The following is a 14,761-nucleotide window of genomic DNA, read 5'->3' on the forward strand; positions in this document are numbered from 1 at the left end:
TCCTTGAAGCACTTACTGCAGGTTTACTAAGACAGTAAAAGCATACCAAGTTCTCTGTGAAATTGAAAATGTGATACTACTTTTCTCACTGGAGTGGGTGTAGAGGGTCGCACAAACGGCTTTCCCCAGCATGGACCTTGTGAACTGTATGCTCCTTATTTAAAGCAAGTATCGTGAATATAGTCTAATTATCAAAAGAAAGCACTTGCATTTATACAGCGCCTTTCACAACCCCAGGACGTCCCAAAGCGCTTTACAGTTAGTGAAATACTTTTGAAGTGTAGTCACTGTTGTAATGTAGGAAACTGAGAAACCACTCTCCTGAAGCTTCTTTTGAAGCGAGTGGCACGTGGTAGGGCAAGAAATTTAGATGGCTTACAGCCTTCATTCTTCTTTATACCCAAAATACTACCAGAACACCCCCTCTTTTTAATAGATCAAAGAAGACGAAGAGGAGAATTAATATATGTTCAAAATATATGGGGCTTTATTAAGGCAAATTAGGAAAAAACCATTTCCACTGGTTGAGGAGTGGATCACAAGACATAAATTAAGATTATCACCAAAACAACATATGAAGAGGGTTTTTAGGTTGTGGAATGCCTCATCAGAAACAGCGGTGGAAGCAGAATCCATAATTGTTTTTAAAAGGGAAGTGGATAAACAAATGTTTAAAAAAGAAACATTTTAAAGGGTATGGGGAAAGGACAAGGGATGGGGCTAAGTGGATAGCCCTTTCAGGGAGCCAACTGAATTCAAAAATTGTCCACAGTAAGGTTTGTTTATAAATATATGTAAATAATGTTGGCTATTTAACCAACTACAAGAGAGAATGGAAACACGAATTATTTTTTCACAAATCAATTAAAAAATTTGCTTCACTGTCTCTAGGCAGAAGCCTTAGACACTTGTTTCCAAATTCCCTCACTGGAAGTGTGCATCCTACCCGTATAACATTATAACTAACCTCCGACTGACCATGATCAACACCATGGGAGATATATATCAGGGAAGGGAATTTAAAATTTACTAAGAGGTATAATTGAGAAAATAGAAATTCAGACGTTTCCCCTTTATCTCTTAAATAGTATGTTTCTTGCATGAGCAGCCAATGCATATATTATATGCACACGCAGACACAACACATATTTGCCTCCCGTTGAAGCTGTGATCAGACACCCACACAAAAAAAATACTGCATAGACTAGCAGGGAACACTATGAACCGAGACAGGTGCAAATGAATTTCCTGTCTCGGTCTGTTAAACCAGGCTTATCAGTTTAACACAAACAAACAGAGCCATCTGTGAAAAACGCTGCAAGAGAACTGCAGTAAAGAAATCACACATACAGCTATAGGTTCACAATTCCCTTTAATGACCAGTGACCTATAATCACCCTTCCAAAAACATCCGACAGGATATCTAATTAAAGCCCTACAACTGTACAATTGCACAATGGCTGTTTTTAAGAAGAAATCCTCTAAAATCTTCTAGGAAAAATGTAAAACCATTAAAAGTGAAAATTTTACTCAAATTATTTTAGATTACAATATATGATGAAAAAAATGTATGTATTGTATTAAAAAAATCTGAAAATGTTATTTAGAAACAGACTATTCGATTAATCACGTATATACCAGTATTTTCTCCATGAGCCACCTAAACTATTCCCATTCTCCCATTTGCTCCCAAAACATTTTTACGTTCCCTTTTTCAAGCAACGAATTCCCTTTTAAAAGTACTTAACGAATCATAGAATCTTACAGCACAGGAGGTCGCCATTTGGCCGGTCATGCTTGTGCGGCTCTTTGAAGGACCTGTCCAATTTAGTCCCACACCCCAGCTTTTCCCCCATAACCCTGCAAATTAGTTCTCTTCAAATACATGTCCAATTGCCTTTTGAAAGTTCCTATGGAATTGGATTCCACCACCCTTTCAGATTGTGCATTCCAGATCATAACAACCCTCTGTCAAGAAACTTCTCCTCATTTCACTTCTAGTTCTTTTGCCAATTATTTTAAATCTATGATCCCTGGTTACCGACCCACTTGCCAGAGGAAACAGTTTCTCCCTACTTGGCTCTATCAAGACCCCTTATAATTTTGAATACCTCTATTAGGTCTCTCCTTAACCTTCTCTGCTCTAGGGAGAACAATCCCAGCTTCTGGGGGCCAGGAGGGGGAGGGCAGCCGGGAGAGGGACATGGAGAGAGAGAGAGAGACCCCTATTGTTTTCTGTCCACAAACAATCCTCCATATATGTACCCACATTCCCCTTAATTTTGCCGTAAGTCTCCTGTGTGGTAATTTATCAAATTACATAGGTCTACAGCACAGAAACAGGATATTGCCATTTGAAAAAATTATATAAAGTCTATCCATTGCATTTCCTTTATCTTGACTTATTTCATCCAAAAATTCAATAAGGTTGGTCAACCATTACATAATATTTACAGCACAGAAACAGGCCATTTGGCCCAACAGGTCCAAGTCATGACATGCCTTGTAGAATGCTGTGCTGACTAGCCCTGATGAACTCACTTTATTCCATGTGTGGAGTAATTTTATCCTATATATATTTAGACTATAAGGGGGAAATTTTCAATTTCAACCTGCCCCATTTAAAAGGGAGCAGGCAGTTGCCTCAACCACCCCTCACTCTATCATGTCAACTTCCAGTCAGCTTGGCCACAGATTCTCCATGCCTGACTCTCCACCCAATCTCCAGGTTCCGCAAGCTAGCCACTAGTACTCATTGAGCACTAGTCAGCTTGCTAATTGTATTTTAATGAGGAACCTGAATTTGGACGGGCCTCCCGTTGAAGGGTTGCGACGGGCACTGCGGACACACTGCCAACTTTGTGCCTGATTTGGGCATGTTTAAAGTTGCCCCAAGTTGTTCACCAACTGAAGCAAGACTAACTGGCCTATAATTTCCTGGATTATCTGTCTCCTTTTTTGAAGAGTGCAGACATATTTGCTACCCTCTGGTCCTCTTGCACAATTTTTCACAGAATTTTAGAAAATTATAAACAGGGCTGCTGCTATTTATTTCCTAGTTTCCCTTAGGGTCCTTGGATTCAAACCTTGGATGAATAGTACCGGATTAGATTTAGTTTGCACAGATTTGCTTTGTCCCTATGATTTCTATACCGTAAGTCTGAGTGACCTCCTTGATAACATCTTTCTTTGAATACTAATCTCTAATAACAATTATGAAAACTTATGCAATATACCTCATTACTTTCTTTGCTATTCTCTCACTCTGTGCTACAAACTTCCTCTACTGCTTAGCAGCCTTAACTTAACTAGCTTCTTACTATGCATTTTCATTGCTCTTTGTTCATTTTCTCATATACTCCCAATTAGCCTTTCCAATCTTGTAATTTTTATAAACTTTTTATATCTCCCCGGCTCTCATTTTATTAACTGCAATGTAAGTAATAAATGTTTTTTTTAAGTTTCAAATTTGATTTACTCTCCCTATTCACCCATTGAATCCTAGCCTTTGACACATTTCCTTTTTGGCTTACTGAAATATACCGGATTAGATTTAGTTTGCATAGATTTCCAAAACAAACAAGGTTTCAATAACTTTGATGATGTGTTTTGGGAATACTTACCTGCTTACATATCAAAATATTATATGGCTTAAGAACTGCATGCTAACAATGTTACATATCTGAACTATGGCATGAAAAGTAGCCCTAAATGTAAATAGTCTACTTTCTCATAATTGTATTCTAGACAACAGGATGCAATTCTGAACTTACTTAGCAGCAAATTTGACCATCTGCTTGCTCACATGGTCTCCTACAGCCACAAGTCCTTGGACGTTAAACTGCTGCTGACGCAGGACCAAAAAACATTGCTTCCCTGTAAAGATAAAAATAGTGCGCATTGAGTGCTACATACGTCAGATCCCCTGACACACTGTTTTGCTTCTTACAACTTAGTCACATTTTTTTTATTCATAAACTTTTCCTTTAAAGCTACACGGAAACCCGTGTATGGAAAAGCACTTCAATCCATAGATTAGAGGGAAATATTAACCCACAGAATCCCACGGCCCAAATTTAAGTGTACTTGCAGCAATTTTATATCTTGTTTCTCCCCAAAATAAAAAGTTATTTCTTGACTTTTAGGTTGCCAAAGTACTTTAAACAAAGACCCACTGCCAGGGAGCACGTGATAGGCGACTAAGTAGCCATTTTAGTAACATGTCCTATAAACATCATATTAAAATGAGGATTTAATTTACTAAATATTTTTACTTGAAACATAAAATACTCACCGTCAACGTCCCCTCTAAGCTGTCTGCCAGTCCCGCGCAGCCCGGGACCGGCTTTTCAAATGTGAAATAGACTTTGAATGGGCCGCGCAACCCGTTAAAGGCACCATGCACCCGAAAACAAATTAGAGGGGAACATTGCTCACTGTATTATTCTCTACCCCAGAGGGCTGTGCATGCTCAGTCGATGAGTATATTACAAGACTGAGATCGATAGGTTTTTGGGCACTAAGGGAATCAAGGGATGTGGAGATAGGGCGGGAAAGTGGAGTTGATGTAGAAGTTCAGCCATGATCTCACTGAATGGCGGAGCAGGCTCGAGGGGCTGTATGGCCTACTCTTGCTCCTATTTATTATGTTCTTCTGCAAAACACTGGATTGAGTACCAGCAGTGCTTTCATTCTTTGAATGGGAACATATAAGATTAATAGGAATAGGAAGGCTATTTAGCTAATCCAACCTCATCCATCCAAAAATAACCTATATATATCCACCTTCCCTCCCAACCTCACCTCCCCCACCACACACCCCCACCACTGCATCAAGCCATTTAAAAAAAGTTTTTGCCTTCTCCACCATATCTTAAAATCGATTCCATGTGAGCAACGCGAGTTGTGGGGATAACTTCCCAGCATCTGCCCTAAAGTAATCTTTTGCTAATTTGTTCTACTCTCTCAGTTTAATTTGAAGCAGTGTTCCAATTTTAGATTTTCTAGATAATTTACTATCTTATATACTTCTAGAAGTTCCCTATTCAGTCACCTCCTTTCAAGGCTGAAAGGCCCACAAAGTACTTGTAGTCTGATGTAATGTATAGAACTGTGGCAGCCAATTTGTACACAGCAAGGTGGTAAATGTCCAGGTAATCTGTTTTTATTTAAATGGTGATGGTGGTTCAGGGATAAGTATTTGCTAGGACACCAGAAGCATGCCAATGCTCTTCAAATAGGACCATGGGACCTCAGTTTAAGGTGTTATCCAAAAGGTAGCACCTCCAACAGCGCAGCACTCCCTTGGTACTGCACTGAAGTGTCAGCCTAGATTCGATGCTCAAGTCTCTGGAATGGGTCTTGATTAATTATTGACTAATTGTTTAATTAGGCATTCCTATTTCAAATATTTCCTAACTAACCAACACAGTACCATCTTTCTTCTGGTGTTGTAAACAAAAATTTAACAGAAATAAAAGCATACAACAGGTACACAGTTTCTATTTTACTCTACTAACTTCAAAAAATTGCAATTGTTTAAAAAAAAAATCGAAGCTTATGATTCAATTTGTTAAGAACTATATTCCCCTTCTCTATTGTGTAGTTCGCACCTAACTAAGCCTTATTCTTAGGAAAGAACATTAAATGGAAACGTTTCGCATGAGAAACTTCTGCCTCCAAAAAGCTGTTTCCTGTTGACCAAGTATAAAGTGAAAGACGACTGAATACTGTAATGCGTTGTTCTTACCTTTGGCTCTGCTGGTGTGGACTCTGGAACGGAGCCAGACCACCTGGTCAGCTTTTTCTTCTGTCAGATTTTTCACATGAACCAACACACGGTCTTTACATAAAGAAGATACTTCTGTTTTAGGGTTAGCTCAGAAAACACAATGTAATTACAATGATCAAAACAATACTAATTAGCTTCTGAAAGAGGGAAGAGACATTTTTTAGATCATGAATGGGCAGCTGATACCTGTTGCTTGCAATTCCTGTGCCATGTGGGAACTTCAGGACACTTCATGCGTCTTGGGGGACCATGTGTGTAGGAAGTGTTTCCAGCTGCTTCATGAAGTGTCCTGAAGTTCCCACACGGCACAGGAATTGCAAACAACAGGTATCAGCTGCCCATTCATGATCTAAAAAATGTCTCTTCCCTCTTTCCGAGCTTGAGGGGCAGCTGGAGTCACTGCAGAGCATCAGGGAGGCTGAGAGTTTGCTAGACCGTACGTTCCAGGAAGTGGCCACCTCACAGGCAGAGTGTGTTCAGCATAGTAAATGAGTGGCCATCCGGAAGAGTAGGAAGAGGCAGAAAGTGCAGGAGTGTGTCACTCTCAAACCGGTACGCAGCACTGGAGACTGCTGGGAGTGACGACACCTTGAAGGAGTGCAGTCCAGACCATGGCACCAATGGGCAAGGGACTGTACAGGGGGAACAGCAAAGCGTAGAAATGCAGTCGTTATAGGAGATTCCATAGTTAGGGGGACAGACAGGTGTTTCTGTAACCGTCACCGCGAGTCTCACGGAGTGTGTTGCCTGGTGCCAGGGTAAAGGACATCACGGAGAGGGTGCAGAATATTCTGCAGGGGGAAGGGAGTGAGCCAGAAACATAGAAACATAGAAGATAGGAGCAGGAGTAGGCCATTCGGCCCTTCGAGCCTGCTCCGCCATTCAATGAGATCATGGCTGATCATCCAAATTCAGTACCCTGTCCCTGCCTTCTCCCCATATCCCTTGATCCCTTTAGCCTCAAGATATATATCCAACTCCTTTTTGAATATATTTAATGAACTGGCCTCCACCGCCCTCTGTGGCAGAGAATTCCACAGGTTCACCACTCTCTGGGTGAAGAAATTCCTCCTCATCTCAGTCCTAAATGGCTTACCCCTTATCCTTAGACTATGACACCTGGTTCTGGACTCCCCGGCCATCATAAACATCCTTCCTGCATCTAGTCTGTCCAGGCCTGACAGAATTTTATAGGTTTCGATGAGATCCCCTCTCAATCTTCTAAACTCCAGTGAGTATAAGCCCAATCGACACAATCTCTCCTCATACGTCATTCCTGCCATCCCAGGTATCAGCCTGGTGAATCTTCGCTGCACTCCTTCCATGGCAAGAACGTCCTTCCTCAGGTATGGCAACCAAAACTGCACACAATACTCAAGGTGCGGTCTCACCAAGGCCCTGTACAACTGTAGCAAGACATCCTTGTTCCTGTACTCGAACCCTCTTGCTACGAAGACCAACATACCATTTGCCTTCTTAACCGCCTGCTGCACCTGCATGCTTACCTTCAGTGACTGGTGCACAAGAACACCCAGGTCTCTTTGCACTTCCCCTGCACTTCCCCTTCTCCCAATCTATTGCCATTCAAATAATAATCTGCCTTCCTGTTTTTGCCACCAAAGTGGATAACCTCACATTTATCCACATTATAGTGCATTTGCCATGTTTCTGCCCAATCACCCAATCTGTCCAAATCGTACTGGAGTTTCTCGACATCCCCCTCACAGCTTACCCTCCCACCCAGCTTTGTGTCGTCTGCAAATTTGGAGATATTACATCCAATTCCCTCGTCTAGATCATTAATATATATTGTGAACAGCTGGGGTCCTAGGACCGATCCTTGCGGTACCCCACTAGTCACTGCCTGCCACTCGGAAAACGACCCGTTTATTCCAACTCTCTGCCTTCTGTCCGCCAACCAGTTCTCTATCCAAGTCAATACCTTGCCCCCAATCCCATGTGCCTTAATTTTGCACGCTAATCTCTTATGTGGGACCTTATTGAAAGCCTTCTGAAAGTCCAAATACACCACATCCACTGGTTCTTCCATATCTATTTTACCAGTTACATCCTCAAAAAATTCCAGTAGATTAGTCAAGCATGATTTACCTTTTGTAAATCCATGTTGACTTTGTCCGATCCTGTCACTGCTTACCAAGTGCTCTGCTATTACATCTTTTATAATAGATGCTAGCATTTTCCCCACTACCGATGTCAGGCTTACCGGTCTATAATTCCCCGCTTTTTCTCTACCACCTTTTTTGAATAGTGGGGTAACATTAGCTATCCTCCAATCCATGGGTACTGTTCCAGAGTCTATCGAGTTCTGGAAGATGACCAGCAATGCATCTACTATTTCTCGGGCCACTTTCTTAAGTACCCTGGGATGTAGATTATCAGGCCCATGGGATTTATCGGCCTTCAGTCCCATCAATTTTCCTAACACCACTTCCCTACAAATACTGATTTCTTTCAGTTCCACCCTTTCATCAGGCCCTATGTTCCCCGGCATCTCTGGGAGGTTATTTGTGTCCTCCTTTGTGAAGACAGAACCAAAGTATGAATTTAGTTGGTCTGCCATTTCTTTGTTTCCCATTATAAATTCCCCTGATTCTGACTGCAAGGGACCTACGCTTGACTTCACCAATCTTTTTCTCTTCACATATCTATAAAAGCTTTTACAGTCAGCTTTTATGTTCCCTGCTAGCTTACTCTCATATTCTATTTTCCCTTTCTTAATTAATCCCTTTGTCCTCCTTTGTTGAATCCTAAACTGCTCCCAATCCTCAGGATTATTGCTTTTTCTGGCCAATTTATATGTCGTCTCCTTGGATCTTATGCTATCCCTAATTTCCCTTGTTAGCCACAGTTGAGTCACCTTTTTTGTTTTATTTTTATGCCAAACTGGGATGAACAAATTCTGTAGCTCATCCATTCGGTCTTTGAATGTTTGCCATTGCCTATCCACCGTCAACCCTTTGAGTGCCATTCCCCAATCAATCCTACCCAACTCGCTCCTCAGACCATCGTAGTTTCCTTTATTTAAATTGAGGACTCTAGTCTCTGAGTCAACTACTTCATTTTCCATCTTAATGAAGAATTCGATCATATTATGATCGCTCAGACCCAAGGGGCCTCGTACAACAAGATTGCTAATTAATCCTTTCTTGTTACATAATACCCAGTCTAAGATGGCCTGATCTCTGGTTGGTTCCTCGACATATTGGTCCAGGAAACCATCCCGTAAACACTCCAGGAATTCCCCCTCCACAGTATTGTTACTAATTTGGTTGGCCCAATCTATATGTAGATTAAAGTCACCCATGATGACTGCTGTGCCCTTATTGCACGCTTCTTTAATTTCCCTTTTAATGCCATCCCCAACCTCCGCCTTACTGTTTGGAGGTCTATATACCACTCCCACTAATGTTTATTTCCCCTTAGTATTTCTCAATTCTACCCATACAGATTCCACATCATCAGAGCTAATATCCTTCATTACAATTGTATTAATCCCTTCTTTAACCAGTAATGCTACCCCACCTCCCTTTCCTTTTTGCCTATCTTTCCTGAATATCGAATACCCCTGGATGTTGAGTTCCCAGTCTTGGCCATCCTTGAGCCACGTTTCCGTAATCCCAACCAAATCATATTCGTTTACCTCTATTTGCGCAGCCAATTCGTCCACCTTATTACAAATGCTCCTCGCATTAAGACACAAAGGGCTAAAAATTCAGTTGGGCGCCGTTTGGGGCGCCAAGCTCGCCTGGGCGCCGGAATTACCGCTGCGAGTGGAGCCACTTGCGCCATCCCGATATTCAGTTTCTGCGCCCCAAACGGAAGCGGGCCGCTACTCGAGGCTCCCCGCGCCCCGCTTGGGGCGCTCACCCTGAATATTGGCGCACTAAGGGCCGCAGCGCCACACGCTGCGGTACTGCAGGCCTTCCTCCCACTGTTAAGGGGGAGGTGCCTGCAACAGCGCGATCCCCGCTCGCGAGTGCCGGCAAATGAGCCCGGCACCAAGGAGACGTGCCGGGCTCTCGGGAAACAGCCGGCAATGCCGCAGGGGGGGGGGGGTTTAGGAGGCCGGGGACGGAGGTGCTGGCAGGCGGCCGCCGAAAAAGCGGCCGCCCCGCACCTCCACCTTAACTAGCGCCACTACCGCCACAGGTAGGCCCTGTGAACCGGTCGCGATTTGCGACCGGCGGTAAAGAGGCGGGCGCGACCAAATATGGTCATCGGGGCGGGAGCGGGGCACTGCGCACACCGATGACGTCATCGGTGGCGGCGCAGCGCTACAGGCTAACGCCGCCATTAGCGCCCCGCTAAATATCGCGGGAGGTGTGGCCAGTGGCGCTAAAGCCACTGAGTGCCCTCTTTGGGCGCAAACTGGTGGCGCAGCCCACTGAATTTCTAGGCCAAAGCCTTCAGGCTTGTTTTTTTAACGCTCTTAGACCTATTAGAATGATTATTTACTGTGGCCACGTTTGATTTAAACCGTTGATTTCTCTGACTGCCACTTTTGTTTTTCTCCTTCCTATCTTTTGCTTTTATCCCTGTTTCCCTTTCCTCTGTCTCCCTGCTCAGGTTCCCAACCCCCTGCCATTTTAGTTTAAACCCCCCCGAACAGTGCTAGCAAACCTCCCCGCAAGGATATTTGTCCCGCTCTGGTTCAGGTGCAACCCGTCCGACCTGTACAAGTCCCACCTTCCCCAGAAGCAGGCCCAGTACACGTTGGTACCAACGACATAGAGAAGGCAGGTATTGAGGTCCTACAGTCAGACTTTCAGGAGTTAGGGAGGAAGTTAAAAAGTAGGACCTCAAAGGTAGTAATCTCTGGATTACTCCCAGTGCCACGCGCCAGCGAGAGTAGAAATAGGAAGATAGGGAGGATCAATGCGTGGCTTGAGGCATGGTGCAGGAGGGAGGGCTTCAGATTCTTGGGGCATTGGGACCAGTTCTGGGGCAGGAGGCACCTATTCAAAAGGGACGGGTTACACCTCAACAGGACTGGGACCAATGTCCTCGCGGGGAGGTTCACTAGTGTGGTTGGAGAGGGTTTAAACTAAATTGGCAGGGGGGTGGGCACCAGCATATAGAAGTAGAAAAGAGAAATAAGGTGCATAAAGGAGGGAGAGAGTGTTGGGTACTACTAGAGAAGGAAGTAGTACCACATTAGATAGGAGCAGACTAAGAAGGGCTATGAGGAATACAAAGACAGGTTTGGAATGCATGTATGTAAATGCACAAAGTGTGGTGAATAACGTTGGTGAGCTACAAGCACAATTAGCCATGTGGGAATATGAGGCAGTGGCAATAACGGAAACGTGGCTTAAAAATGGTGAGGACTGGGTGCTTAATATTCACGGATACAAGGTGTTCAGAAAAGATAGGGAGGGAAAAAAATGGAGGTGGGGTGGCAGTACTGATTAGGGAAGACATTGTAGTGTTGGAAAAAGAGGATGTCCATGAGGGGGCAAGGACAGAATCCATTTGGACAATCCTAGTAACTACAGGCCGGTCAGTTTAACATCAGTGATGGGTAAGGTTTTAGAAACAATAATCAGGGAAAAAATTAACAGTCACTTGGAGAGGTTTAAGTTAATTAAGGAGAGCCAGCACGGTTTTGTAAAAGGCAAATCGTGTTTGACTAATCTAATTGAATTTTTTGGTGAAGTAACAGAGAAGGTTGATGAAGGGAATGCAGTGGATGTTGTCTATATGGATTTTAAGAAAGCGTTTGCCAAGTACCACATAAAAGGCTGGTTAACAAAAGTGAGGCTCATGAAATAGGTGGGTCAGTGGCAGCTTGGATTAGCGTAAGGACAGTAAACAGCAAGTCATGGTAAATGGTTGTTTTTCAGACTGGAGGATGGTAGACAGTGGTGTTCCCCAAGGGTCAGTGCTAGGACCACTGCTTTTTTTGATATATAAATAAATGACTTGGATATCGGAATACAGAGTAAAATTTCAAAATTTGCTGATGATACCAAACTTGGAGGTGTGGCAAACAGCGAAGAGGGTACCAATCGACTGCAACAGGACATACATGAGCTAGCAGAATGGGCAGACAAGTGGCAGATGGAATTTAATACAGAGAAGTGTGAGGTGATGCATTGTGGCAGAAGGGATTGGGAGAGGCAATATAGACTTAATGGCACAGTTGTAAAGAGTGTGCAGGGACAGAGGGACCTGGGGGGTTCATGTGCATAGATCTATGAAGGTGGCAGGACATATTGAGAGAGTGGTTAGCAAAGCATATGGGATCTTGGGTTTCATAAATAGAGGTATTGAGTACAAAAGCAGGGAAGATATGCTGAACCTTTATAAAGCTCTGGTTAGGCCACAAGTAGAGTATTGCATCCAGTTCTGGTCACCACACTTCAGGAAGGATGTGAAGGTCCTTGAGAGGGTGCAGAGGAGATTTACCAGAATGGTTCCAGGGATGAGGGATTTTAGCTACAAGGTTAGGTTGGAGAAACTGGGGTTGTTCTCCTCGGAGGAAAGGAATTTGAGGGGAGATTTGATAGAGGTGTACAAGATTATGACGGGTTTGGATAAAGTAGACAGCAAAAGGCTGTTCCCATTAGCTGATGGTACACAGGAGTCGGGGACACAGTTTTAAGGTTTTGGGCAAGAGATACAAGGGGGATGTGAGGAAGAACTTTTTTACACAGCGATTGGTAATGACCTGGAACTCGTTGCTGATGAGCGCGGTGGAAGCAGAGACGATCAATGATTTCAAAAAGGAAATTGGATAGGCACTTGAGAGAAATAAACTTGCAGGGCTACAGGGATAGAGCGGGGAAATGGGACTGACTGCATTGCTCTACAGAGAGCCGGCACGGACTTGATGCCAAATGGCCTCCTTCTATGCCATAATGACTCTATGACATCAAGATATTCAAATGGTCAATCAAAATACCTAATCTAGTTAAGCTACTGATCTGTCTTTACGATCAATACATTTTCAATACAAGGACTTCAGGTGGGATCTCCCCATCTTCATAATGGAGGCCAAACTTTAGCATTTACACCTGCATCAGAAAGTGGGTACTCTACCTTATTGTTCCCTTTCATAGGCCAGGGCCACTCTGATCAGCTGCAGCATTCTCCCAGAGACCAGCTAAAACCAGTGGAGCACAGATAAGGAATCAAACCTGGGACCTTTTTGGTTTATATGCCTCAGTACCACATTACACAGTGCATTTATTCAATTCTTTTTCCTGACATTTTAGCTGGTACAATAGCATCCATTTGCTTGAAGAAAGCATTGAAATTGAAACCCTCTTTGGAAGCTATCTAACCAGAGTTTTCCTCATACGAGGATCCTTAGGGTCTCTAAGAAAGGGGCCTCCAGTTTTTTTTTTTGTTTGCATGTCATTTTTAACTTATTAACTCTTGTATCCCTTCTAGGAAAATCCTGGCAGCATTTACAAGCACAAAATCGTAATTAGCAGGAGACTCTGGGAGCATTGTGTATTTATTGGCAGAAAGGAAACATTTCCTGCAGCTCATGCAATATTTAAAAGTAAAGCTGTAATGGAAATGGTAAGTTTTCACAAAGCCAAAAAGTATGATTGCTGTCTTTTTGCAATCTTGCTTCACATGATGGGACAACATGCTTGTATCTAATACTGACTGCAATTTAAAAAAGGCCCACAACAGACTGTGTTGAAAGACACGTACTAGCTATTGCAACAGATCAGTAGACCATCACTTTTCAGGGGGCAGGGAGGAAAAAAAAAGTTACTCATAATTAAACTCACCCAGTTTTTCCTGTGATTGGATCAGTGGAAGAATTCCATATCTGTCTTTTGCAAAGTCCTAAAAGGGAAACCACATTTAGTACGCTGGAAATTTATATATAACCAATAAATCTTATCACATGGATGGCAATTTGATGCCAGAAGTTCAGACTTTACTACCATAAAAATCATAACTAAGAGTCCGGCATAATAACGGTCACCGCACTTCAAAAGTAATTAACTGAGTGACATATTCTGAAAGCCTTTTGTGATAAACTATATGAATGCAAGGAGTATTACCTGAACAGAATTTTCTTCATTGAACCATAGGTTTGCACAATCAACAGAACCAATCTGATTCTCAAAATGTAAAGAGCGGCACTGTTGACTTTGTATCTACCTTTTATCACAACTGTAAAAATTTACTAGAAAGTTTATTACAAAACCGATCAAACGTGTGTACAATAAAATCATAAAAATTGCACAACCTAATACTTATCAACTATTGATCATAATACTGCACTAAAATACATTCTAGTGCTTATTCTGTTATTGCAACATCAGGAGTCTTAAAGACCAAGACCGTAACTCAATCTAACACAGATTAAAAATAGATTATAATCTATTAATAGGCACAACCCCACAACAGGTGCGTTATCTCAAAATAAGACATTTATACTCTTCGCCCCTGACCACCACCATTACAATAAGACTAGGCTTAGGACTCTTCCTAATGGTTTTCTGGCAGATCCTGGGCAGCTAAGGCCCGCAAAGTGCTCAGGGACATTCTTCACTACATTTCCATCTCCCTTCTCTTTTTAGGAAGAGCGGGCCTGGTGCCATAAAATGTATCCACTGTTTTCTAGGCTGGCATGTGAAAAACAGATGGAAATGAGGAAAACACAGCCTCCGCCATATTTTTAACCATTTGCCGTTTGAATGCTGGATGCTAAGGTGACTTAGGGCTACCTCTGTAAACGTTCGTACCAACAGAATTATAACCCAAACACCTCTGAAGTTACACTGAAACAAAAGGTAATAGATATCTGCATCACTCAATTACTTGGATTATTTAGAAAGTCACTTCACACCTTGGAAACCTTTTTTTTATCTTTATGGGGGCTGAGAGAGGCTTTTAAAAATCAGAACACAGACACCAAGGGGGAAATTATGCAGAAGGTTGTGAAGGGAGCGAACCACTGCACACGCCTCTCCACTATTT

General features: G+C 42.7%; 1 protein-coding gene across 1 annotated transcript in view; it reads right to left on the reverse strand.

Moving 5' to 3' along the window:
• dars1 (aspartyl-tRNA synthetase 1) overlaps positions 1 to 14,761 on the reverse strand; it is a 70,095-nt gene that overhangs the window by 32,343 nt on the left and 22,991 nt on the right. The window contains exons 4-6 of the mRNA XM_085986639.1: positions 13,561 to 13,618; positions 5,750 to 5,842; positions 3,774 to 3,876 (exon numbers count right to left, since the gene is read on the reverse strand). Of these exons, the coding sequence (XP_085842765.1) occupies positions 3,774 to 3,876; positions 5,750 to 5,842; positions 13,561 to 13,618 (254 nt within the window). The remainder of the gene's footprint in view (positions 1 to 3,773; positions 3,877 to 5,749; positions 5,843 to 13,560; positions 13,619 to 14,761) is intronic.

Source organism: Somniosus microcephalus, chromosome 4, assembly GCF_052327205.1.
Source record: "Somniosus microcephalus isolate GS21.2 chromosome 4, FLI_Smic_1.0, whole genome shotgun sequence".
NCBI classification, from domain to species: domain Eukaryota; kingdom Metazoa; phylum Chordata; class Chondrichthyes; order Squaliformes; family Somniosidae; genus Somniosus; species Somniosus microcephalus.